Source organism: Spea bombifrons, chromosome 8 (assembly GCF_027358695.1).
Source record: "Spea bombifrons isolate aSpeBom1 chromosome 8, aSpeBom1.2.pri, whole genome shotgun sequence".
Taxonomy (NCBI): domain Eukaryota; kingdom Metazoa; phylum Chordata; class Amphibia; order Anura; family Pelobatidae; genus Spea; species Spea bombifrons.
The window spans coordinates 22,721,255-22,748,286 of NC_071094.1; the positions used below are offsets into that span (position 1 = coordinate 22,721,255).

Here is a 27,032-nt window from a genome sequence, read left to right on the forward strand (position 1 = left end):
CATTATTATTCTATACCTGAAATTGGAAGCCAGCCACTGGCATTAATGCAAACCGGGATTGCGAGGATAAGTTACAATGTAATTGGAACTGGTTTATTTGTAAACTGTGGGAAAAACACTGTGTAAGCGCACACCCCACCCAACACGCCGCTGATTATTGTGACCCATTTTAGGTTATTGCTTTAACCTGCACCCCTCAGAAGCAAGTGCCTTCCCCCATCCTAAAGCTTAGCTGCCTAGAATGAATCACATCCTTTCCTCGACTCTTTTCATAAAATCAACTCTTGTTCTCCTTTTTATTTATTTTTTTTCCAATTTTTTTTTTTAAGCCTCACTAGTGAAGGTTGGGGGCTTTGTGAAATTTGTCATGGTCCCTGCATTTTATCCATCTTCCTGGAATAAAGAAATTGGAAGGGTACCGGAGGGGTGGATAATGCCCTGCTCCCTCCCCCTGTCACTCTTGTTCAGAACCCTCTCACTCTCAACGAGTTTCTGAATAGAAACCTGCAGTAATTGGATGCAAATTATACAGAGGGAGCCCGAGGCTGCCTGGAATTCCTTTAGGGGGACAGGAGGCGAGGGTATAATTAAGATGGCAGGAATTAGGAAGGAAAGCTTGAAGAGAGGGGTGGGATCTGCATTCATTTGTGGGTTTTTTTTTTTTTAATCCCCTTATTGTTGGAGAGGAGGTGTGCGAAGGGGGCCTGTGTGGGTTTACAAAGCACCATCTGCACAGAAGGGGTTAAACACCTGGCACAATGTGTAAAATAATCTACCTTGGTATGAGTGTTCTCGATAGTTCGTACTGCATGAACACGTTAACCTGTGTTTGTATGTGTGTACTGCACACGCACCTTTACACGTTATGGTACAGGTTAGCTTTCTGTAGCCAGAAAGCTAACCTAGCTAGCTAAAGCTAAAGAAGTGACTTGTCTGTCTACATAGTGTGTGACGGGCAGGAAGGTGTTTCACGCGGGCACATCAGCCGAACCAGTTCTCTGATTCATATCAGGGCCTTTGTGTGCCAGGCGGCTGTCATTGCGCTCCATGCCCAGCCACCTCTTGGATGTCTGTCACTACGGCCGGCTCAGAAGCGAGTAGAAGCCAAGGGAAAAAGCCCTGTTGCGTATGTTACATACGGGGCAAACAGGTTAACGCCTTGTGGAGAGACTGTATTTTTTTATATTACTACACTGAAATATTTTTCCTGGGATCCCACAAATGACTACGGTAGAGAAATACCAACAAGCTCGTAAAACCCCACCTGGTTACGACTTCAGTCTAGATCTCTAGCTGAAGGTTATTGTCCGCAATGTAAGTAATTGCAGCTGTTTATTGACGTATGCTTTACTACACAAGTAGTTTATAGTTCTACGATTCTTTCTGCGCACGCTGGCCGTGGTATTTCTTGTGTGCCTTCAGCGGACTGGACATAAAAATATATTATGATCTTCACATATGCGCCTAATGTGCAGTGGCTTTCATAAAGCTGCATGTATCCAAGGAGCATTGGTGACCCAGTTGACTTGAAGTTATTATACGTGATTAAACGTGTCCCCTCTGCTTTCAGACCCATCTGAAAATGATAGGATAGGTAAATGAAGCTGCGTGCATGTAGAGGTGAAAACTCATTTAAATACGGAGTCACACAACGCTTCGCTGTTAGTACAAGGCACCTGCCGAGTGTTATTTCATCTGGAAAGGTAAGGTTTCAGGGCGCGGTTGCACACCTGCTTACATGGTCAGCGCTTTGCTGTGAGAACTTGGTATGTGCTAACACTACAGAACACTTGCTTATGAATCACACGTTAAGACATCGAACTGGAATTCTTTCCTCAACAAACCGTATCAGACAGAAGGGCTTTTTTGAATTTGCATTCAATTAAGCCTTCGTAATATTATGTCTGATGGTTTCCATGATCATTAAACCGCAAGTGTTGCGCTAGAACTGCTTGTAACCTCCTTGGCTTCTTACGTAAGCCACCATAATCGTTATTACTGTTAATTCATAATAGTAAGACACTGGATTCCTTGGAAAGCCAAATGGCACTACTTCAATGTCAAAAGCACCGTATTCAGTGCCAGCTGCCCCCACAGGCCTGATACCTGTTTTGTACGTGAACCCGTGGGTATAATACCGATGTGCATCATCTATTTTGTCCGTAGAAACTGATGTCTGTAACTTAGGGAAAGGTTTAGAAGAATTGTAATCACTTCAGTCCCATGTAGTCCCACTCTGTGGGAATTCGGCCCCCATACAGGGAATGAGGTAAGAGGAAGGATTGCAGCATTCTTTGTTTTCAGATGATGCCGGAGGAGGTGGGCAAGGGGAGGGAGAAGTGGTCTATGGGGGGTTTGGGGTAGAAAGAGAAAGTTCTTGACAGGAAATGACAGCAAAGGAACAAAACCCCAGGACAGAATGACTGACAGGCTGGACTTTTAATTGGGACTGGAAAGAAGACAATGAACCTAGAGTCTGTTGTCTGGAGCTCATAGGAGTTCCTGATAGAAAGAGTAGCCCTGGGACTCTTAACACGCTCATTGCCATACTGGACCACCATGCATGGACCACAGAGCACCGTGGACTGCTCTTCCAAAGAGTGTCTCCTCCAGTCCGTTAATGTCTCTCATAAACAAGCATATGAGCTGTGTGTATAAGTGCAATCCGTGTAGATAGCCATGAGAGCCTCATCTCTGGGCCCTAAGGCCTCTGTTAACTAGGACTGTTTCCGTGGGGCCTCGTGCCGTTGCCTGCTTGTTTTATCTACAGGTTTGCAGATTGTTCTGGTAACTCCTAGTGATAAACGCATCTTGCTGTCCTGGTTACCTGAAGCCTCTAGTGCAGGTATTGCCTCCAGATGTGCTTTAGGCTCAGACAGGTGTAAGGTGATGCCTCTTGTGGTTAATATTGAGGCACAGTCGATGGCTTTACAATATTTCATCCCCTCTTTTTCTCAGAGGTTAGAGGCCATGCAGCCAGAAAGGGGGGGGGGGTTAGGGTGGCATAGCAGGGTGAAAAGGGAGCAAAGGTTACCATGGAAACCAGTTTCTGCCTCACTGGTGCATCTTGTAAATCCATTTAGAAACCAGAATGTGGGTGTGTAAAGAAGCATATCAATAGAGACCGGTGTGTGAAAGAGAAGAGAGCTTAAGTGTGTCTGTGAAGGGGGAGCCCTGTGAATAAGCACAGAGTGCAGGGGCACAAAGAGAGCTCTGCCTGTCCCTTGTCTTGGACAGTCCATTAAGAGTCGCCCTTTAACCTCTGACAAAAGAGCTATACTTGTCTCAAGTATATAGGCTCGTTCGTTCTCCCTCATCATGGCCCCTGGGTGGGGTCTTTTTTAATTAGCAGGGACGGGGTTTGGTTCTCACAGTACAGATGCTTTCAGCCCTAGTTTTGTACCTCTTAACATAAAAGATCCCGTAGCCGTAAGCGGCTGCTCTAGAATTGGAGAGTAATGTTAGAAGCCGGAGGAGAGATCTGTTTCTATAGAGAAGTCTTGTATCATAGCAGCCCGCCCCTTGACAATGATCAGTGTTGTTCGCTGATACAGAGACTCTTTATCGCTTCTAGACCTCGCTCTGTTTCCTAGTTTATTGTTTTAAAGGGATTTTGCCAGACTTGTTCATGAAAGGTATTTAGCGTAAATCATAGCACGTAGTGGTGTTTAGATTATGGGTGGATATTTTAAAAATTCCACAGCACAGAGTGGTTGAGTTTGTTTTTTGTCCTTTTTTTTGCCTTTATTGTATATTTCCAGTCTCTGTTCCTGTCCTCATTAGGTTGATAATTCCCTTCAGTGCGGTGATAGGCAAAAGGTACCCATCTAGGGATTACTTATAGGATTCCTCATCTGCTGAAAGGTGGCCGTCTATCAGATCTAGAGAGCTTACGCTGCTAGTGTTACCTCTTAACTACTGGATCCTTTATGGATCGTTAACCTGATCAAGGGGCTAGAAAAATAATACCGATGACTCTCTAAATAATATACATTCAGCACTTACTGTAATGTTGGGCTACCAAGCCTTACCGTACAATGTATAACAGTGTATGTAGTTCTGTTAACAACTCTTCTCTTGTATGACACAAGGATATACACTATAGCATCGTTTTAATGTTTAGCTTGTCAGTTTGCACTCAGATGTTTCATGCCGTGCTTCTTGAAGCAAGTTAGTTTTTTCAGCTTCAAAGCCCTGGTGCTGCAGGTTGGGCCTTTCGTGGTTACAGGTAGCTAGTTTAGGGAGATCACTGCTTGGCCGGCTGCCGGGGATTGCTCTCACACAAACACGAGTAACTAGGTTGTATAAACACTTGGCAGAAACACACGCTCTTATCCTTGTACAATACGAAAGCGCACTTCATAGCGGTCGGCAGTCTCTTTATTAGAGGCCAATGATTTTGCTTGTTAGGGAGACGCTGCTGAGTTTTTTTTTTTTTGTTTTTTTTTTTTAACCAATTGTCTACTTTTGCAACTTCCATGGTTTTCATAGGTTTAAAAATGCACATTATCTTTGCATTCCCAGCTCTACGAGTATATGTTGGCTGTAATTCTGCTTCTGCATGTCAGGAGCTGCAGGTTACTGTGTATTAGAAAATACTAGCCTAGTTTTTGTTTTTAACCTTAAATGTGAGTGGGATGTTCTTGTTTAGTATGATATAGCCTCAAAGCATTTTTTTTTTTTTGGATTATGTCATGTTGGACATCCTTGCATTCTGGAATTACTGTGTGTATTAAAGGGTTTTTACTCTTTTGCTTGATGGAAGCTTGAAATTGCTTGATGCACCCTTTCATGGGCCAATGAAACCGTAACAGGCTGTGTCCTGTCCTTACAAATCCCATGAAACCGTTTTGTTAACGATTCTCTGTAAAACCCTTTGTGCGTTATGGAGCTTTGGGTGCAGAGCTTTTCAGGAAGGCATTAAGTGGCTTGGGCAGAGCGTGCATCGGCAGACATGTCGTGCCTCGCCTGTGAGGATGCTTCATTAATCAGCCTCTCTTGGAGTAAACCCTCCTCACTCCTCTAGAGAACATTTAGCCTGCTACCTAGAAACGTGCGCCTCATTGGAGCTTTGTGACCAAGACAAACACCTGGTCCTCCACTCTGCAACCTGATGTTGGATGCATTTCGAAGTAAACAAAACTCAGGAACCCCATGAGGTTACTGCTTCATCATAATGTCCATCACATTTTCTTCCTGGAAAGAGTGTGACCTATTCTGACCGTGCCTGTCAAATGTCACTTTTTTCTTAAAATGTCGTTTTCCCCCAACCTGCTTCAGGTGGATGGGGACAAAGGATCCATCACTAGTACTTCTTTGAGCTATAGTTGCTTTTGTTCATCGTTTCTTGCCCTGTTGCCAACTGGCTTGGTTGTCCCACCCCCTCTGTGCCAGTCTTTATGCGGCTGAATGGGCTAGGAATGTAAGCTGCATTACACAGCTTTGATCTTTAACTTCTCCACTTCATGAGGATAAGGGTAGTTGCAGGGATTTGAAAAGGGGGGCTTGTTTAGACTCTCTCATATGCAAATGGCTGGCATTGAGAGCCGTGGAACGTAATGAGATAACACGGCTTTAGAGACCCCAGCACAATCGTGGAAATCCTAAAACAAAAGCCGAGCCGGGACGTAAAAGGGATTTGTCAGGCGGAGGCTGGGGGGGATCCTTGTTCTCTCCCTCCCAGCACACACACAACAGATTTTTTTCCCACCCCCAATGGAGCCAAGACCCCTAAGGATATGCTAATTTTCTGCTTTAATATTCATGAACTTGTTAGGGAATAGTTCCTGTAGCTTAGTCATCCTCGCAATTTATCCCCCAGATGCTTTCGACGGTGGATATGCCAGTTTAAGAATGCCACTAAAAAAGCTGCTGTGAAATTTGGTAGAACTTGCTGCGGTGTATTGAGGCAGGTGCACTTTAGTTTTGAATGTATGAGAAACTTTGGACCGAATGCAGTATAGGTGTTGGGCTTCCAAGAAGTGCGTCTTCCTTGTGGACGCCATCAGTGAAATGTAATGGCGTATTTGTTTCGCAGGTCCATGCGTGTCAACACACACATTTAAACACACACATTTATCACACTGCTTGTGAATCCGGTCCAGCAACAAAGCATTTCTTGTTTACCCAACTCCAAGGGATCATTTTTCAGACCTCACAAATCCCCTCTTCACCTTTCCCATCAGAAAACACCTCCCGGAACAATAAGAAAATTGGGGCCTGCCACCTGATAGCTCTCCCAAGGAACCAGGGAGAGAGGAATGTGCGGGGCTCACGGACTCCTGTGAGACAGCCTTTGTGTTATGTGTCTGAATCTGCTGAGGACGCCCTGTCGAGGCTTTATCCCTTTCCCTGGAAACGGCAATATATATGTATATGTGCTGAAATATATCTTATGTGAAGACCTATACTGCCTGCCAAACTAGACATTTAACTGCTTCTCTTCCTAGAGAGTTAGTGTAAGTCCAACATTAGCTTTTAGGGACTTTTTAATTTTTTTTGTTTTGTTGAGACGCTGTCATAAAAGCTGCAGCTTCATACATCTCCAGACAGGGTATGATTTATGGACTTTCTTGTTATGATTTATGGACTTTCTTGCCTTAGCATGCTTATTACTAGTGTTATACATGCAACTTCCCCAGAGAATAATTTAATCTTGCATACTATGCTGCCGCAGGCAGCAATATCTATAGGGATTCAACCCGCTGGGCAAATGTGCTCTCTCTTTTTGGGTTGTCGTATGTAACCCTTTGTGTGTTCTCGGTTGCAGTATCAATATAATTGTTACCCTCCTGCATTAGTCTTCATTCTTCTGGTTGTACTGGATTATCCAGACCTCTGTCTGTAACAGGTGCTAGATATGTTATCTTCAACCCGATGGTAATGCCCATTGACGTTCAGCAGCTTGACTATAGTTTAGTTTTCCTTATGGGCCCTTTCTGTGCAGTTCTGCTGTGAACCAGAGTGTCGTACCGCAGCATGGGACCTCAAGCTCTGTCCCCAACACAGAATGATGCTGTATTACAGGGAGTGGGTGGCAAAGGCAACTTCCTTTACAGGTGGTGATTAAAGGGTTACCATGTTGGTTTTAATATCTATAAAGTGTGCAAAAGTCTATTACGGGTTGAGTTTTAGTGGTAGGAAATATCTGGTTTTTAGGTAGTAAATCCTTTCCCTGTGGCCCATTCCAGCAAAAAAGGTCCTTTTTTAGTTTGTGTTCTAGATAGACATTTGCGCTATCGACACAATCCCTGTTTGTTGTGTGCTGCTTTGCCGCACTTGGGAGTGTGGTACATCTGACAAGTTTAATTGGTAAGGCTGTTGGTCCTGTTCTGGATATGTTTTATTACTTATGACGTGGCGTGTTTGTGGAACGCGGTAGAATCTTTAGGAAACCAATCTGCTGTTGAAAGGACTGGACTGCTGGCTTCTGCATGAGCGGAGCCTGCAGGGTACAGACATGCACGGTGAGTCATGTACTTGTCTGCGCCCACAGGACTTGTTGTCTGAATTACTTCTAGTACACCCTTAGCCTCCTTTTTTCTGCTTCTGCTTTAAACTTGTTTTCCAGGTTTAACTCCTTCTGTACATAGACTGCTTACTCTCTCTATTGGTTTTCACCTCACACTATGCATGCCCTATGAGATGTGTTCATTAATTCATAGATTGCCAGTGAGTTAAGTATATTCTGCGCATTATGAGGGCCAAACCTGATGAGCATCTCCTGCAAGAACTGAGCTGGCCATTAAGATTGTGAGGCCAGCCATTCTCTCATGAGAAGCTCACCAGGGTTGGCCCTTCATCACCCAGCAGTAAACCAGTGAGCTGAAATACTCGCCTGCAAACTCCTGGTTCACAAAATACTCATCTGCTGGGTCTTGGATTTCACAAAAGCGGTTATATCGGTCCTAAGTGAAATATGCACAGCCAAGGTCAACAATTTGCTTTGGTGTGCTTTGCTGCCTCCTTTCTTCTGGAACTCTTCATCACACATTTCCAGACCTCACAGGTGCTGGAGGAGTACAGAGGGTGTGAAAACGGCTTCTTTCCTGGGAGATGCCAACGCCCCTGTCTCCCCACAGGTTTTGTTAATCTTGAGTGCTATCCAAATGCCAAACCCTATTGCAAGCTCCCTACATCTTTCCCAGTTTCTAGGCTAAGTGGTTCCAACTTCCTTGTTGCAGGCACCTCGTGTCCTTGTTTTTACTTTCCGCCCTCTTATTCATGGATTAATCATTCTTCTTTATATTCCCTAACTTTTTCTTATTTCCTTGGGATAGTTCACTATAATAGATGGATAACACTTGAAATAAGGGGGAAGTTAAATTGTGTTTCCGGTCTCTTTCACTTCCAGGTTTGTAGCTGGAAAAGGCCTAGTCATTTACCCAGAAATTGGTGATCGTCTGGACATAATCTGCCCCAAAGGGGAGCCATCTCAGCCTTATGAGTATTACAAGCTGTACATGGTGCGGAAAGACCAGGCGGAATCCTGCAGCACCGTCATGGATCCCAACGTCCTGGTGACCTGCAATCAGCCGGACAAAGAGTTCCGCTTCACCATCAAGTTCCAAGAATTCAGCCCCAACTACATGGGCCTCGAGTTCAGGAGACACCAGGACTATTACATTACATGTAAGTTTTTCAGATCCTAAGTTGGTGACTAGCAGTTTTATCAGTATTTATTGAAATATGTGATAAGTTGGTATTTATCCCCTTAATGACAACGGTTTGCGCTTAAACCCATTCAGGACAATGCATTGTAAGCCCGTACATATATTGTGAAGGGGTTATGCGTAAATTCAGTAGGGCTGATATAACAGCAAACTTTTCTTTTCATGGCATGTCGCCTCATGTTAATAAAATGAATGAACTGATGCATCAGAGCTAAAATATTTGTATTTTAATGAGGGACATTATAGAAACCACGCACACACACAAATTGAGCATTTTTCCTAAACATCATATTTTGAATCACCAAAAGCGCTTTCATGTTTTCTCATTGTGTTAAAACTGCAAACACAGCAGTGCTGAGCACATCACAAGCAGTCCCTTTAGTGGGGCTTGTGGCCTGTTAAGTCAAAGGGTTTCTGCAGCGAGGGTCATACTAAGGTTTATTGCTGCCCAGGGCACTTTAATAAATGTAAACCCTTCCCCCCCGCCTCCCACGCTAGAAATTATTTTATTTCTTACTGTGGGAACTGTATGAAAGGTGGATGTATTCAGCAGAAATAACTCTGTTATCTCAGGGTGTTTGTAGTGAATAAGCCGCCTTATGGGCTGCAGTGCTCAGAATTGGGTCTTGCGCTTATGAAGGTCATGTGTTCATTAACCCCTTTATCGCCAGAGCATTTGCCATCGGTGAAGTACTATGACACACATGACTGCCACAGTACTTTTCATCAAATGTGATCAAGAGCACAACACATCATGACATCTTTAGAAGGGCCTGATTTTACAAGGGGCTTCAATAATTTGTAAATAAAATACATAATTCTAATGCATTTTCTTTGTTTAGCACCTGCCCTAAGCAAATCTTAATGTCAGCATCCATTCCTCAGCTTTTTTACTGCTTGAAAGAAGGACATCGCTATCTCTAACAGCAGTCTGTGTTCTTGGATACAAAGTTTGTTCACTTTTAGAATAGTTTTTTTAATTTGATTTAAACATTTTTTTTAAAGGTGCTTCTCTTCCCCCTATGTTTATGCCGGCAAAGTTAAGCCAAATTTCCGACACCAACTATTTTTTTTTTTTTTTTCTCTCCTTTAATGAGGCAAAACTGCATTTGCCTGGTAGAGCTAGTATAAGAGAAGTTGGCAAGGTCCCGAAGTGACTAAATATGGCTGTCTCCTGGCTTGTGTATTGTCTTCTCAGCCTGTTTATTTCTTATGGTGCCGGTGAAAAGCCTTTTAATCCACAGAGCATTGGAAAGCGGGTAAAGCATTCCCATCCTCTGGCATTGGAGGAGTGAAAGGGCCGCTGAGGAGGGAGAAGTCAGCCATGTCCCCAAGTGACACGTTGTGGCCTGGTTCTGGAGATGACCGACACGTGAATTGGGCCAGATGGAGCGAGTGATGCATTTCTGCTTGTGTTCACTGACCCAGCCACGCCAGCGTCTTACCTCAGGGATTCAAAGCTCATAGAGCATGAAATGGCAGAGCGGAGAGCTTTCTACTCCCGGCTCCAGCAGGCTGTTAATGGTTACATGCTCTACACATGCCATAACATAATGTGATAAATGTGAGCTAATGCAACGCGCTCATTTACTTTTTCCTCAAACATCCTTCCTTCCATATCCTTTTTTTTCGTGGCATTTCTTCCTCCATGCATGGCATCCGGTACCAGTCTGCGTATTACGTTTGAGGCCCCGCATGTCCTTGTGAATGATCTCTCGCAGCGCTGCACATATGGAAGTGCTCTGGCAGGTGGCAGCCGTCCACCAACAAGTCATTCTTACTGAGGACACCTCTTCTAAAGCCTCTGATGTTGGGTTTGAGTGTTTTTGGAGCCCTCTGCTGTCTTACTGCCTGGCTATCCCGGTGCCTCACCCACCTTGTACTTTTACTCCTCTTGTCATTTTCCAGGCCTTTAATCATTTTTTGGCAGGGCTTGAAACTCCCATCCGGCCTTTCTTGGCTAGATTTTAACTGACCTTTGGTGTTTGCCTGGTGTGTTCTGGTCTGGCCCCTGGGACTTGCTTGGTTGGGCCGGAGGAATAGTGCATATCTGGACCACACATGAGCTGAAGTATCGCCGTGCTTTACTGAACACGTGAAGGCGTCCTTTGTAAATGCTAATTCTCCAACCCTAGAATCAAACTTGTGGTTAATGGAGATGTGTAATACTTAACTACAGGTGCATGCGCAGACCTACATATGTAACCCTTGTTCCCGATCTACCTTGTCGAAGCACCCCTTCTGTATTTAGATACAGAGTGTGCTCTTTGCCGGCCCCCAGGAGCATTCGGCTGTGGTCCGCAGCTGGGGCACAAAGCCCTTAGGGATGGTGTCTAAACCCTCAGGACTTTGACACGGCACACGTCGCTTAAGCCGGACTTAATGGCAAAACATGGGTTAATATGCACTCACTGTATCACAGTGCGCCATAAACAACATTAATTCGTTCTTCATGTTTTGTTATATTTGGGTTTTTAATCGGCAGTTGTAATATATTTATAGTTGCGTTCTGGTTAAGTTCTCCGGAAAGGCTGAAACTAATCTGTTAGTTACTGTAACAAATCAGACTTTCTTTCCATAACCTTAGAGATTTGTCCTCCCCACCCATCTTTTTTAGACGTTCTCCGTAAAACTCCTACCTTGTATTCTGTGCCCTCTCTATATGCGGACCTCACATTGTGTTTCAGGTCATAGCAGGGTAAGCGTTACCAAGCGCTCGCTCACATTTTCCTGTCCATATTTGGGACTCCATTTTGTCCGCCTGTGTTTATAAGCTATTTCAGTGCAGGACTGCCACGCGTGACTAGAGAACTATTAACTAAGTCAGAGACCGGCTTGGGCTGCCCGTCCAACATTCCCTAAACCCATAGTCTACCAATCCAGGCAAAAATCCCCCGAGCTCTCTGGACCTCATGGAAACCGGCTTCTAGACATCCAGATGAGATCTGTAGGGTTACTAATTTACTGATGTGCAAGCAGTGCTGACTCTGCTCGCTTGTTTTTTGGGATTGCTTTACAATTTTTTTTTGTTTTTTAGTTAAATTTTATTTTTTTTCTCTTTATAAAGAGAGAGCTAACATTGTTCCTTCTAGTCACTTTGTTTTGAATTTTTGTGCAACTCCCTCTGTAGGCCTCAGTTGGCGGCGTAGAGGCCGTAATGGCGGTGTGTTTTTGGGTGCATGTCTAACGTTTTAAAGTTCAAACTTTTTGACGCATGAAGGTTTCACAGCCGCGTACAGAAGGACTGGCCTTCTTAATGGAAAAAGCATTGGGTTTTGGGAGCCCCTTTGCCTAATCTACTCCTGCCCCAAATAATCCCCCCTGCATTTTTTTTAAATCCTATTTCTTTTTACCGATCACCAGGATTCCCCTTCCCAGTCTGGGACAGAGGTTTAATTTCCTGTGCGAGGGAATCCTGCAGCGACTGGAAGGAGAAGGAAAGATTAACCCTTTGCTGCTTCAAATCCTTGCAGTGCTCAGCCTGGTGTGGGGGTGGGGGGGGGCGCACAGCAACATTGTTACCATGTATGATGCCAATCTGAAAAAGATGGTACAGCATGAGACTTTGTGTTTGACGTTTTTCCTTAATAATTGTGGCGAGAGGAGCCGGAGTATAAACAGCTAGAAGAATGTTAGAACTCAGTGAATGTGTGTGGCGCTCTATACAGTCTCTGATTAAGAACAGACCAAGCCCCCTTTAAAATGAAATAAAAGCCAAACAGAAATGACGGGTACTCTTTAACGGAGCTGGATTCCTAGCTTAAAAATCAATTGCCATATATATTACAGAAAGTGAAACTCTGAGGGATGTAGTTGTTGGCAAGCAACTTGCGTATTGACTCGATTTAAAAAGTAAAAATGAATTATGTCCTCATGGGCACGCTGGACTTCACTAAAGAGCCATACTAATGATATAACAGCCCACTCAGTGTTTGATGCACCAGTAGGGGTCACATTGGCCCAAGAAGTTTTGCACTTCAGATGTTCCTCCATTCCTTTACTTGCCTGTAACAGTAGTAATGGCCCTGCGGTATTATGTCAGATCTCGGACCACAGTGTCTAAGACTAAGGAAAGGGAGGCCTTTACCACATTAAGCTGCATCTTAATGGGCCACCAGAGATGGCTTTCTTCTACGCCCTTCCCACTAGCTGAAAAGTATGCAACCGTGGGGAAGATGAGTTAAAACGTTTGTACGTTGAGGCATTTTGAGAACGTTTGGTATGTTTTGATCAGTGTACGTTTTTGCCCATTATCTGTGATTGTCCCCGTCCCGCAGGCACTGGGAGAGTGTGAGAAGGCTCATTACAGGGAAGCGGTCTCTTGTCCTTCAAATACAATTCGTAACTAACAGACTATTTCATTATGTAACTCAACCAAGGAAGCCCTTTCATCATTCACTGTTCTGTGGTCCATAGGTGGCCACTGCTAGGAAAGTCAAGAGACTACAAATTGTAGAAAACCAGTGTGTTAGAAATATAGATGTCATGAGGGAGAACGCTGTGCTTCTGGCTTTAAGTTGTGGGATTTAAATGTGTAACAGTTTCATTTTGTTGCCTTTCCAAAGATATGCTGTTCTCAATGTCATTAACTTGTGTATTTTCCTTTCTATTTTAGCAACATCAAATGGGACTCTCCAGGGCCTTGAAAACCGGGAAGGGGGTGTCTGTCAATCAAGATCCATGAAGATTATCATGAAGGTTGGGCAAGGTGAGTAACTGGGAGCTCCAGAGTCTTCAGATCCGTCTAAAGTCATCAATGTATTTATTTTGTGCCGGTAGCTGCGCTTTTGAGTGAACAGCCTGGATTTGATGTGTGGGGTAGCTCACCAGTCCTTAATGTAGAGATCAGCTGAGGCCCCCGGCATACCCTCCCCTCTAGTAAAAATTGAGATCAAGGAAAATGTTATCAACAATTGCCTTATGTATGATAGATTCAAATGCTGGTAATATGCCAAATACCACACCGTATGCACAACATATGAGCTTACAATTAGATATTGGATCACCGATCGTCATCTCTTCTCTGTGTTTGTGCAGATCCAAACGCTGCTTTACCGGAACATCTTACGACTAGCAGGCCCAGTAAAGAGGCAGATAACACGGGAAAAATGGCAACTCTTGGACCCTGGATCCACGTGGTAGAGGGAGAAGCTCCTGCCAGGCCAGGTGAGTCTGCAATGCAGTGCTAACATTTGTCATCAGCTTTTCAAAGAGATGGTCAAATTACAAATAATTGCTAGAAGATTGAGTTCTCCCCTATCTTATCTCTGAGACAATTCCTGACCACATACCCTTTGTAAAACCTCATGCCTTATCTGTTTAATAGCATATTCCACGGGACATTTATTTGTTAGGAGGATGCCACGGCAAGCTGGGGCAATTACAGGGCTTGCTCATCATTGGAATCACATAAACCTTTCACTCTGTAACATGTGGCGTTAAAATTCTATTGAGAAAGCCCATAATAATTAGTGATATTCTCTTAATGAACTGGGAAATGTGAATTACCGCTACATAATTTCTAGGGGCATATGGCCTTTCCCATCAAAGGGGCTAAAGCATAATAAATGAAATAATCCTGTTAAGTAGAACACTGGCTCATGAATACAGCAATATCAGCCGCTACCGCTCATTCCACAGGAGCAACAACAATAATACGATTTGTGCTCGGGTCATAGAATGTAAATGCTTGTTTTTTGGCACAGGAACTTCAGGGGTTAAACGTGTGATACTGGTGATTATTGCTCTTTATCACTTAAGATCGTAGTTTAAGTTAATAAAGCCTGCTCTGCCTATAGATGTATATAGATGAATTGTTTCATACCAAACAGGAACAATTAAGATAAAGCAAATTAGAGCCAGCATGAAAGAGAATAAAATAATAAAATCGCAAACAAGAACCAACTGGTACAAAAGGAGAAAGAGGGCCCTGTTCTTGAGAGCTTACAGTCTAATTGCGCTGGATATTAATGTATGCATTTTCTTTTTTTTCTTTAAAGGTACCAATGCAGAAAATACTGGAGGTGTTGACAGTTTCTTCAACTCTAAGATTGCCGTGTTTGCTGCAATTGGAGCTGGTTGTGTCATCTTCATCCTTATTATAATTTTCCTAATTGTCTTACTTATCAAGATCCGGAAACGCCACCGCAAGCATACGCAGCAACGGGCGGCTGCGCTCTCCCTTAGCACGCTGGCTAGCCCCAAGTGCAGCGGCAACGCAGGCTCAGAGCCCAGTGACATAATAATCCCACTGCGGACTACAGAGAACAACTACTGCCCGCATTATGAGAAGGTGAGCGGTGACTATGGGCACCCTGTGTACATTGTGCAAGAAATGCCCCCGCAAAGCCCTGCAAATATTTACTACAAGGTCTGAGGAGGACCAACAAATATCTTTCTCCCGATCTGTGGGGATAGCCAATCCAGCGCCAGGAGCACAGGCCAAAGGTCACTTTGCATTAATGGACTCTGTGAGACGGAGCAATAAGACTAACTTTCCCACGTTAGGTATTTTTATAGTTTGCCCCCCTTTTGTTCTGCTCCTTATCCTCTCCAATGAGGTTGGTAAGGGACTGTTCCTGTCTGTACTTTGCACACCTCCAGTGTTTAACCCTTTACTGACTTGGAAATCAGCAGAGCGGCTGGGACTCTACCGATCTTTTCTTGCGGGGACATCAATTTACTGCTGTGACTTCATCATGCATTGATTTACAGTACCCTGCATGGTGTTGTCAAAGGGTTTGGCTTGAATTCAGCTGCGTGTCTGCCTCAGTGTCCTGGTTTTGAGCAGATTGTACTCCGTACCTCGTCAGATACCTTATCCTAATCGTGATGGTTTTAGGGCACAGAAGGAGCTGCAGCCCTGCCCGGCACCCTGGCATACACAGCCTTTGCATTCTGTGTTTTGTTTTCAGGGTGGTGTGACTTGTAAGCCCAAGGGTGACTCTGTTACAGGACATTTAGTATCTGTGTTCCTTCTGTACTGGCTAACAACTAGAGTGAGCGCTAAGTATATCCAAACTGTACTACATACACAGACACTACCTGTGCACTGGTATACACACCACACATGCTACCTGTGCTCTTATATGCACTTAATTGCACACTCCTTTTAATATGACTGTATTTGGACAAATACCTGGTCTGACATGCCGGAAAAAGGACCCAATCTGTTTGACTCAATTCCCTGAGTGCTGCTGGCTGCCGTGACATAATCTAGCACAAACTCTCTCCATAGATTAGACCTAAAGCAACGAGCTGTGCCCCACTCGGGTTATTGTGTCTTCAGACATATATGGCGTTGGATACAGTAACTTGGAAGCGAACAGACACGCGGAGAAGCAATATGTTGAGTATTGTTGACCAGTGTGACCTTCATATGCAATGTTCTCTGCTGTAATCCCAGCAGAGCTTCTGGATAGAAATGTGGCCGAGGTTGCTGTCCTCTGGTGTTTTGCTCATGCCTTGGTTTTGAATGCTGAACATGTGAGCCTTTAACGTGGGGACATCACATTCTGGTTGGAGCCTCATGTCTGGAGCTGTAAAATCTGTTCTGCAGTTATGCTTCCATTGTGAGTGTCCACCTGCTTTTGCCACTTTAGTAGTCCAAATAGTCAAATTAAGACAGAGGTAAATAAACCAAGGTTTGAACAAAGCATCACATGAGTGCAATCTCAGTGCTTGTCACACAACCTTGCATTGACTCAGGGATCTGTATGGTGTTTGTCACACGGTGCGATTACATATCCAGTGTGACCGTGATAAAAGAGCAGCAAGATCCTCAGCTGGTCACTCGGTGTCCGTGATATAAAAATACACTGGTGTTCACCCCAAAACATTTGCATTCTTCATGAACGGTGACCACTGGACACTCCTCGTCTGCGTGACTTTAGTAGGGTGACGAGGTGAGATCTGCTTTTTACAAAGGCCGGCACAAGTGAGTCCAGGTCACTGCAACCAATGCCATGTATTATGGAGCCTTTTATCTGCGGGTTACTGCATTGGCATTTTCATGCAAGTATGTGAGAGATCGGCAAGCTGTTCTACATGGAACTGAACCCCTCAGTGTTTTGGTTACAGTGACCGGGTCTTACAACACTGCGTTTGGTTTTCTTCCTTTTTTTTCGCTGTGATGTTCAGGGCAGGGAGATATCACTATACAGAACAATTCACAAACACTACAGGGTCGTACATAAGCTTTTAAAAAGCTGCCCCAGAATCACTCATACATAACGTACCATTCGTCCTACCTGCCCCCCTTTTTCTTGTGTACATACCCCAACTTGTAATAACCCCTCAAGCCTATTTAGTTATTTTTATAACTGACACAATCTTTCACGTTCGTGGCCCAGGGTTTCTATACTTCACGTTGTTACCTCCGCACGCGTACACGCACTCATGTCTATCCCACCTTAATCTTCCATTATTTTTCATTCTTTTTCTCTCCTTGGCAGCTCTTGAAGGTTATCTAGCACGGCTTTATATACCCTGGTGCACCTCGTACACGCTATTTGCTGTCGCATGTTCTTGCGTGCGCACACGCACACCCTCCGTTTTGGAAGCCATCTCCTTCACACACGTTAAACCAAATGCTTTTCATTCCAAACATAAAATCTACCCGCACAGAAGGCTGCTCACGCACAGCTATTTAGTAGAAGCATGTATCCAATTCCCACAGTATTTATGCAAATTCGGCAAATCCCATCCATATATATTATATGCGTTACCCAATCTTAAAATGCCGGCTTAGAGCGCTCACCTATTTGTGAATTCCGCACATGACCGCGAGCTACATTAACCAGTTCATCCAACAAGGACAAGAACACCAGTTTATTTTGGTTTGAAGGGCACATGTAGTGACCGAGGACGGACTAAAGTGTCCAGTTATCACCTATACTCACCTGTCTTGTAGCATTGTCCCCGTCTGCACATTGGGTAGCTCCCGTTTCCCATTTTACATTCTATGCAGAGTGGTTTCTGGTGTCCTTTCTGTAGAGACAGATTAAGGGCTTGTGTACTCCGGGGTAGCAGCTGTCTGTCTGCCATAGAGGGGCCGTGAGACACCTCGTCTCTAGTGACAAGGAAAAAGGCCTTAAAATAGAATTTCAAAGCACCATGCGTTCCACCCTTCATGTTCCACGTTTGCATCAAGCACTGTTTGGTGCGCTTATTTTTGTTTCTTAAATAACCGAAGGATCTGTGGATTTCAGAGCAGGTCAAAGGTGCAACATGTTTTTAGAACAAAAAAAACGTGTTCAAATGCGCAGCATTTTAGTTACACTTTTAAAATTTTAGATACTTATTGCTTTAAATACTAAGCAGCGAACTGATATTTTTTATTTTGTCTTTTTCGGCAGATTGTTTTTCTAGGTTACTGCACCTAGGGGAGTAATCGGTGTTCAAGATAATTCAGTATAAACAGGGAAACTATTTGTTTCGAGATCAGTTGAAATAATGTTGAATATTCTCCTGGTCTTCAAGACCCTAAACCTGCGTTTTCTTCATAGCTTCACATTTTGGAGGCTTACTTTATTATTTTGAACTACACATTTTTAATTTTTTATTTTATTTACTTCATTAACATTGTCTTGAGCACTCTTGTTTCAAGCCCTGAGCACCATGTACATATGTGAAGAAAGGTGGACTTTAAACTTAATTTTGTTAGCACCTTTTGTTTTGAAATGATAAAATAATTTTCCTTCCTTACCTTAAGAAATTAACTTTGATATTTTTTGTAAATAATGTGTTTTTTTCTTGAAAGGATTACTGTAAAGCTGTTTTTGTATAAACTTCAAATTTATTTTCTTTTTTATTTTTTTTTTTCTTAGTATAAAAAATAGATTTTTCTCTAAAATATGAACCCCTTGCATATCTATTCATAAAGCAGCACATATTACACCCTTAAAATGTGTATTCACGGAATATGAAGCAGGCTTCAGTACAGAATACCTGCAGGGCTTCATTACAGGATCTCCACTTTAACTAGTCCGAACATCTAATGCATCATGATAAACGAGCATCTTTTATACCCCGAAGCGGTCGTACAGATCCATAGAAGTCTCAAGTCTTTTGACTGGGTGTAGCCAACGTAGACATACAGCATGTTCCTGGTCAGCAGTTATGATGGAGCTCCAAGGTGTCTTCAGCTTCATTTCTTGGGCCATAATTGGTTTGGTCCAAAATCTCACTCGGTTTGTGGCATTTATGAAATGAACGAGCCATGAATGAGGTATGAAGCTGAAAACCCACCTTTACAAATGCATTTTCTGTGGGCACAGATACATTTATAATAGGACAATTGTAGGTATCTTTAACTTAAAGCCTTGTCTGTTCGGGCCCTGAGACCAGGAAGGGGCTAAATGTTAAAATGGCAATAATTTATGTTCAATATAATGAAATGCTGATTGTCACATATCATGGATTAAATAATTCCCCTTCTGCGGCAGAAATGATTTAAAAATGATAAATTGTGTCTGATAGGGCGTGGTGACGTAGGTCTTACTTCATAACCCGTTTCTTTTCCCATGTTCTATTTTTTTTTTATTTTTATATAAATATATTCGACTTTAACTGTGTGCAAATGGTCATAAGAGTTCAAAGCAGGGTGAAAGATTTGCTGATTTAGCCATTGTTTCAGTATTCGTTTCCCCAGTGTCTGTTGCCCTTACAGCTTTGCAGTGACAAACCACACAAAACGGAACACGGTTAAATATAGTTTTGTGTTTTTCTTTTCTTTTAATCCTCCAGTTTTTGGACTGTGCCTTGTAGACCCTGAATTCTCGGACGGGGCTTTCAAGCTCCAACCCGCTATGCACGCCATTTCATGTCCGAGGCCTCTGTGTCAGGACTCTGTCATACTCCCTGGCACAAGAGGCAGGGTTTAATTCCATCACCTTTTAGGGAAGACATTTCCGTGCGCACATTACATTTTACCGATACACCGCATTCTACCACATTTGTTTGCTTATCATTCCTTTTTTTTTTCTTTTTTTTTTTATCGAATTCTCATGGTTCACCTGAGACTTATTTCTGACAGTTTTTGTGTCCTGTTGAATACATTTACGCTACAGCTCTGCAGTTTAAACTTCACCTCATGACCATGTTTATTGCCTGGAACTCCAGTTCTCTGGAGCAATGTTGGAATCCTGATATATTGTTAAATAAAGTTTTTTTCCTATGGAAATCTGATTTTATTTTTTCTTGTCAAAAAATGTTTACTGAAAGTATGTTTCAGCAAATGTGTGTCTTACTTGACTCTTTAGGTCTTTATTTCAGTTTGTACACGATATACCTTTATCAAGCCGTTCCACTCATATACCTACTACTACTTAGATGTTTTCTGTGCCGCCTTTTAATCTTTGGGTTTTTTTTAAAAAAAAAAACCTTTCCCGAATTTTATTCCTTACTCGACTTCTGAAGCATCCAGTCGACATTAAACCTGCTCTAATTGAACACACCCTGCTAATTCTCTGGAGTGAATGGTTTCTGTTGAGGGCCTTTGTCTTAAACTGACCAGATTTGCAGATTAAATGCAGGGCTTCACGGAGAGCTAAACTGGATCATTAAGCTTATTTCATGCATAACATGTAATTCAATAACATTTACAATGTACATACATGTAATCAATACACTGTAAAATGGTGTGTACAATTAAATTGGGCCGTGGACATTATACCGTCTACTTAAGCCCTTGTAGGCACCCCCCACCCTGCTTGGTAATAATGGTCCCGCTATAGAAGAATCCATATTAAAGTATTATGTGAGTACATGCAATCATTTGACAGAATTAACTTCAAGCCATGTTGCAAATGCAGCCTTCCTCCTCCACAATCCAACATTTCTTGTCCCTGACTGGCTGCTTGAAGCTTTCAATTAGTGGCATGAAGGGGCATCAATGGGAGAGGTTTACACATGTGCACTGTGAAGCCAGGAGCTGGGACTCTTTATTCTGAAACCCATCAAGACACCTCCATGTTCACACGTGACCATACATTGTGTCCTACAAGCTTTTCTTGGACCAATATGGTAATACCCATTTTTTTGTGAGGTGCTTTTTATTAACAAATTAAATCTGTTTTTCCCCCTGTTGCAGAAGTCCTTGCTCAGTTTGGTGTTGCATAGAAATTTTGCTTCTGGTTACGTGTTTTTAAAATGGTCTTATAACCATGGAATTAATGGAATCTTCCTGCTGTTTGAACCATTGTATACTTTGGTTCAAAGTGGATCAAATCACCCAAGTTTTTTTTTTTTTGTTTTTTTTCCTCCATCATACATCATTAAATATTTATAAAACACAATCGTATTCCAATAAGTCTTAACACTCATTCTACATCTGATAGAATAACTTTATATAAAGGCTTTTAAATAGCATAATGTATATAGGTGTTTTTTTTTTTTTTTAATTATACTTTTTACAGTCACATCACATTATTCTGATTTGCCACAGACTTTTGGTACGAACTATATGTGTTTATGACTATATATAGTTCATGCCACAGCATTTACATGCACCGTGCAGCGTGGTGATAAATTAGGGTTAACCAGAGTAAAACTCTCCCTCCAGTGTTATAAGAGAAGTAATAAGTAGATCCCCTTTCTTAATACATCCACTCTGTTAACTTGCTCAATTGCACCCTGGACAGAAATCTTTAAGTAAACCGTTTTAGAACAGATGAAACTGTAAAAGAACAGGGATTTGTTCAGAATATAAATAAGACTAATTAACTTCAAACTGAAGATCTCCCAAGAAGTGCTGTAACAGAAATCAATTAACAGCAGGGACATTGGCTTAATTGAATTAATCAGCTGTGAAGCAAGATCGATAAGGAGATCGAAGAGTGTATATGGCCGGGGGTACTTGGCTGGAGTTTCCCATCTTGTGTAAGTTTATGAGCGGTTTCCAATGTCTCCAGCCTCCAAATATTGATTCAGAAATGCAAAACTAGAAAAAGAGTTCATTCACACTAACTGTTCTTCCACCTGTACGATGCCACAAGCCTGAACTTTAAACGGTATGAGTTTAGTTATAGAATATGTGAGTTATGTGCAGAAAGGTAGAAGGTTCATGGAATAGTTTACACAGCCAAGGTAGACCAGAAAAAAAAAAACGTAACGTCCAATAGCAGATGTATAGATGATATCTTAATGTTCCTGTGTTGACGCGTCGCATTTACTTTCACCTCTATAAACCAGATTACCTGGAAATATCTAATCCACAATATTGGTAGTAAATGATCAATGCTGATTTCCCTTTGGGGTCCATAAAAAAAAGGCAAGAGAACTTGTGAACTTTGCTAAGCACTTCCGTGATCTCCTACACTCCTCCATAATTAACGATTCCATAGCCACCAGTGTTTTATTAAAGGGCTATTTTATGTGATCAGACTGTAAAAATATTTATTTTAAATTTGTGGAAAAATGATTTGCTGAGGCATTTGAAAACATTGTAACTTTATGGATGTTTTGGAACCCATGTGCAGACATGGTCTCTTTTAAATGGTCAGACTCTCTTGATCACCCAGCTTGGGACATGCATATAGTATTCAATACTGACATAATTGCACCTTATCACCCCAAATTAAAGTTTCATGATTGCTGAAATCCCAGCTTTAATACATTTAATTCAACTAAAGATACTAAATACTGTGTCATAACCTACAATTAGGGGTGATAAAGAGTGAATATTTGGATTCATCTACAGATGAGGCCATAATGTGTCCATGCTGTCCTGTGGAGGATACACTGTTCAGGTTAAAGTATTAAGTATTGTGGCTAACTCTGGCCCAGTGTCTCAGCAATAGCTATTTAGTTATGTGCAGAAGAAGAATGACAGGGATCTCTATGAACCGGGACAGCAGTAAAACAAACTGCTCTGGATTAAGATTTCTAGCTGTTCGCGAGCTGAGCTCAAAGGTGCACCTGAGCCTTTCATGTCCTCCGACGGGGCACCTGCAAACCGAGCAGAGCAATCTCCGTTTCCAACATCCTCATCTGGAATTAAACTTTCTTGGCTTGGAACATATTTTATCTGTCACCCCAGGAAATGAGGCTGTGAGTGCATGAGAGTTTAAATGGATCTGTAAACTGCATGTCTGTGTTTGGATATTTGTATGTAATCTGCTTTTGCAGAAGTGGATGTTTTTTATTGGTTCGTTATTTTGAGATGAATGGGATAATCATGGGAATGGGTGAAATATGTTTCCAATACTATGTAGCTCTTCTTGGATTGTATTCTCAGAGTGAACAATAGTTAACCCTATCACACTATTTAGTTTATAGAGATTGGAGTGTTTTTTTTATACCTAGGTTGACTTCGATTTTTGGTTCAATCATTTTGGTGGGGCTTCAGAACAAAATATTATACAACAAACTTAATTTTTTTCTTCTATAGTTAAGAAAATGTGGGTGCTTGGAAACCAAGTCATTGCATATGCTTATTGCCAGCATGTCTGTGCAGTTATTGGGGGTACCCTAATTATTAGCAGCTTAAGGCTAGGTTTCCACTTGGGTTTTTGTCCTGCGTTTTTTTCTTGATGAAAACGCCAGGAAAAACGCCAAGAAAACTGCCACTGCATTTTCCTGCGTTTTTGCGTTTTTTCTGGGGGGTTTTCTGGCGTTTTAGCCTTTCTGTGGAAATTGCTTTTTGACCTTAGGCAGTTTTTCTAGCCTTTACACGTTGGAATTTTCACCCAGCTAAAAGGGATTAGGATAAATGGCAAGTATCTGCCCCCTCCTGATGTCATTTCCTTGGTAGAGTTCTACTTAAACACGCCCCGGCGGACCCTTTTTGTCTCTTTTCTGTGGTTTGTAAGGCATGCTTTATTCCGAATGTCTGCTCCTCTAGGAAGATTGGCCCCAAATGATGGTGCAAATTGTTTGCTGTTGCTTTTGGCACGCAGGATCCGGTCGCGTATGTTTGTTTGTAATGGCATGTTTGTTCCAAATGGTGTAAAATTCAATATGAACTTTGTTTTGTGTGAAACTGTTTGTTTCCAGCCTATTTCTCGTGGGACACACAGATACTGGGTCCATTCTCTGCATTGTAACTGTGGAAAAAATGCCATAAAAAATGCCAAGGCAATAAACCCACATGGCTTTTTCATGGCGTTTTTTCTCTCCCATAGACTTCTATTGGAGAAAAACGCCAAGATTTCCTTGCAAAAAACGCCAGAGAGTCAACATGCTGCGATTCTGAAAAACTGCCACAGAGCCCAAAAAAGCAGAAAAACGCCAAAGAGGACTGAAAAAACGCCAAAGAGAAAAACGCCAAGTGGATATGGCATTGTGCGATTTCCTATTGAAGAACAGCTAACATCTGGCCGCAGCGTTTTTTCACTAATAAAACGCCGTGTGGCTGAACTGGCATTATTATGGGCTTTTTTAGCAAAACAAACCCAAGTGGAAACCTAGCCTAATACAGCTCTCGTTTCACATGCTGGCATTTATTTTTGGTTGAACCCGGCAACACCAACCCGACAACCTGATGGGAAAAAAAATATTTTAACTGTTTGAGTGATCTTAACAGACTTAAAGGGGGCCTCTGTTGAACAAAAACATATACTGCAGACCTTTATCTAAGTAACTCTTGTCATGTATGATGTGGTTTTTTTTGCAAATGTTTTTGGTTTAAAGTGGCCATTTGCTTTGCCTGGGGAAGTCCTGTTTCAGGTAAACCACTGGTTCTGGGCCTATTTTTCAACGGTATACAGTAGGTTTTGAACCTGTGAAGGCTTGGGCCTATTCAGGTCCCAATCTGATAGAATTCTCCTGATCTGCTGAAGGTCTGGCACCTGCCATGGCAGCTGATGACCAGGTCTCAGCGCAGGCTTTATTTCCCTAGTAGGGGCAAAATGACATTTCCTTCACCAACAAACTGTAAACTTATTTGTACAGTCCCTGTATTTAGCTTTCTACTCATGGCTAGTCATCCGCTACACAGTTAGCCTGAATGATTTTGCTTTAGGGTGTAACTATCAAGTCCTACGGCTTCTGTAAGGCCCAATGCGATGATAGACTTTTCAGCTTGCCTGTATTTTACAGACAGACTTGTAAAAATTTTACTTAGAGACAATAATTTTATACAAGCAATAACCGGGCCAGTACTTTATTAATAAAATGTACCTTACGTGCCATTGAGCTGTGACTTTAGGTGCCTAGCCATTTGTCTTATAGCTGGTATGGCAGCCCTACCACCCACTGTATTCCTAGTGTAGGGCTAGCTTTTGATGTAAACTGGATATTATTTAGTTATGATATAGATTTGTATATTTTAGTGGCTTCATTCTTATTTTTTTATTCAATAAGTGGTTATTGCTGTCAATCACCTGCTCCCACGCATATTTTTGTTTAAAAGATCAAGTCTTAGAACAAGTGTGTGGAAGCTCTGTGTACAAAGCCCCGTGTGTGCTGCCAGAGCAGGGTGCTGATGGAGCGGGTCATGCGATTCTTTGTATGATAAGCGGAGAGTGTGTGGCATGCAGCCCCGGCGCAATATCTGATAGCGTGCCAGCAACTGCAGAAGGACATGCTGAGGTGGAACACGCCACCCACACGGGAATGTACTGCAAAAGACACGGCTCCCCCTGAATCCCATCCCTTTCACAGTGTGAGGCTATTCTCTCTTTATAGTATCGCAGTTCCCCCTGGTTTCTGTCTAACGGTCACAAATATTTCTCATGCCTGATTTCAAACATTAGAACACACAGTTACCTTTATATATTTATTTTTATGATATGGGGAATGGGTGTAACACTAGCTGGTGTCATCTAAGCATCATACTAAATGGTTCGACCGTTAAACAAATAGAAGATAAATAATTCACTGATATAGCACCTAAAAAAGATTTCAAAAAAACTCTCCATTGGGAAGCGTATCTAAACTTTTTGTGTGTTTTGACTGATATTATTACTTATTTTATGCAGTGTCAACAATTTCCACAAAGACGAATTTTAAGGGGTATAACAGACACAACCTGATATTTAATGTAAAGAGAGACCCTCACTCCCAAACTTACAAGCGTCGGGCATGTCTTCTCATAGGCCTAAATTATACTTGCATCTAGAAATTACATGAACTCTTTTGTACTGCTTTTAAGTTTTTGTGTCCCCTCGACTAGTCTGGCATGGAAGAGGTTACATGCGCAGAGTGAGGATCCCTTCTGTAAAATGCGGTCTGTGAGATTTAGCTGATGATCTCTTTGCTCCCGTGAGGGGCCTAAAAAAGAAATCTCAGCCCCAGAACGCAGCAAGGGGCACCTCAATTACCACACATTTTACGAGCTGCTTGTTACAGACTACATCTGAAAGTGAGGAGCGTCTGGAAGATGCATTAGGGGATTAAGGGTTAGCAGGGAAGGAGGGAGGTACATGCTCATTAACCCTCTACTAGAAAGAATAGGGTTCATAAGGAGGAGACTGTCTGATTCTAAAAGTGAAAGGGGATTAAAGTGTGCAATAAAGCAGTTGAAAGGAATGGGTTGGTCTCAGAAGTGGAATCCAGGTTTAAGTGACATGTGGCTATACTCCATTCTGGGCAATCATAGCATGAAACACATATGGTATGTGGTAGCGTGCCACAATTTAATGGTAGCCATTAATTTCTGTTTATAGTGCCAGTTAGGAAGGAGACACAAACGCTGATGTAAGGATGTTTTGTAAATGTGTCTAGTCGAAAGGATCAGTCCTGTTCCACAGAAATCCCTGTTTGGGGAATAAGGTGTGCGATGCTCAATGGGTTTGTTGGGGATATAACAGATCAACCTTGTAGCCGGCCAGTTACACAATAGAGGTCTGTACTTAGCCAGTATCCCTACCAGCCATCCTTCTGAAGCACGGCACCAAAAAATGATGCCACGATGGTTGTGGTGGCCGGGTGTAGAGCTGACCTGGGTCAGGCCTAGGGAAGCCCCCAACCAAAATACATCACTAAGTATACCTAAATTTTAGCTGAGTGGTGGAGCATGTGAACCAAACAAATAAGTAGATCTGCCTTTAATTACCGGTATATCCTTTCCTCAATAGAAGCATTTTCTGCTGCAATGGCAAAAGGTCTTTCAACCTATGTGTACCTCATTTTTGTGTCACTCGACTACAGGCTAAAATTAATTGTACCCCAACAAAATATGAGCAGGAAATATTTGACACACACATTTATTTACAGGTAGTGTAGCCTCTATGTTTTCAATGATTTGTTTCGTAAGCAATGTGTTGTCCTGAGAAGAAGAGGTGGGACGCCACCTTTAATATGTGTGTCTGGACGGGAGGCACCTTATTAAGTCTTTTGTCTGAGAACTATCAAAAAGAAGCCTCAGCAAGCTATATTTGGAGAAGGTTGCTTTCTTTTCAGGAGCCAGACATTCTGGGT

General features: G+C 42.4%; 1 protein-coding gene across 1 annotated transcript in view; it reads left to right on the forward strand.

The window, feature by feature from the left end:
- EFNB1 (ephrin B1) overlaps nt 1-16,908 on the forward strand; it is a 34,093-nt gene extending 17,185 nt beyond the window's left edge. The window contains exons 2-6 of the mRNA XM_053473968.1: nt 8,354-8,631; nt 13,288-13,380; nt 13,710-13,838; nt 14,672-16,576; nt 16,610-16,908. Coding sequence (XP_053329943.1) covers nt 8,354-8,631; nt 13,288-13,380; nt 13,710-13,838; nt 14,672-15,048 — 877 coding nt within the window. The 3' untranslated portion in view covers nt 15,049-16,576; nt 16,610-16,908. The remainder of the gene's footprint in view (nt 1-8,353; nt 8,632-13,287; nt 13,381-13,709; nt 13,839-14,671; nt 16,577-16,609) is intronic.
- The last annotated feature ends 10,124 nt before the right edge of the window (nt 16,909-27,032 follow it).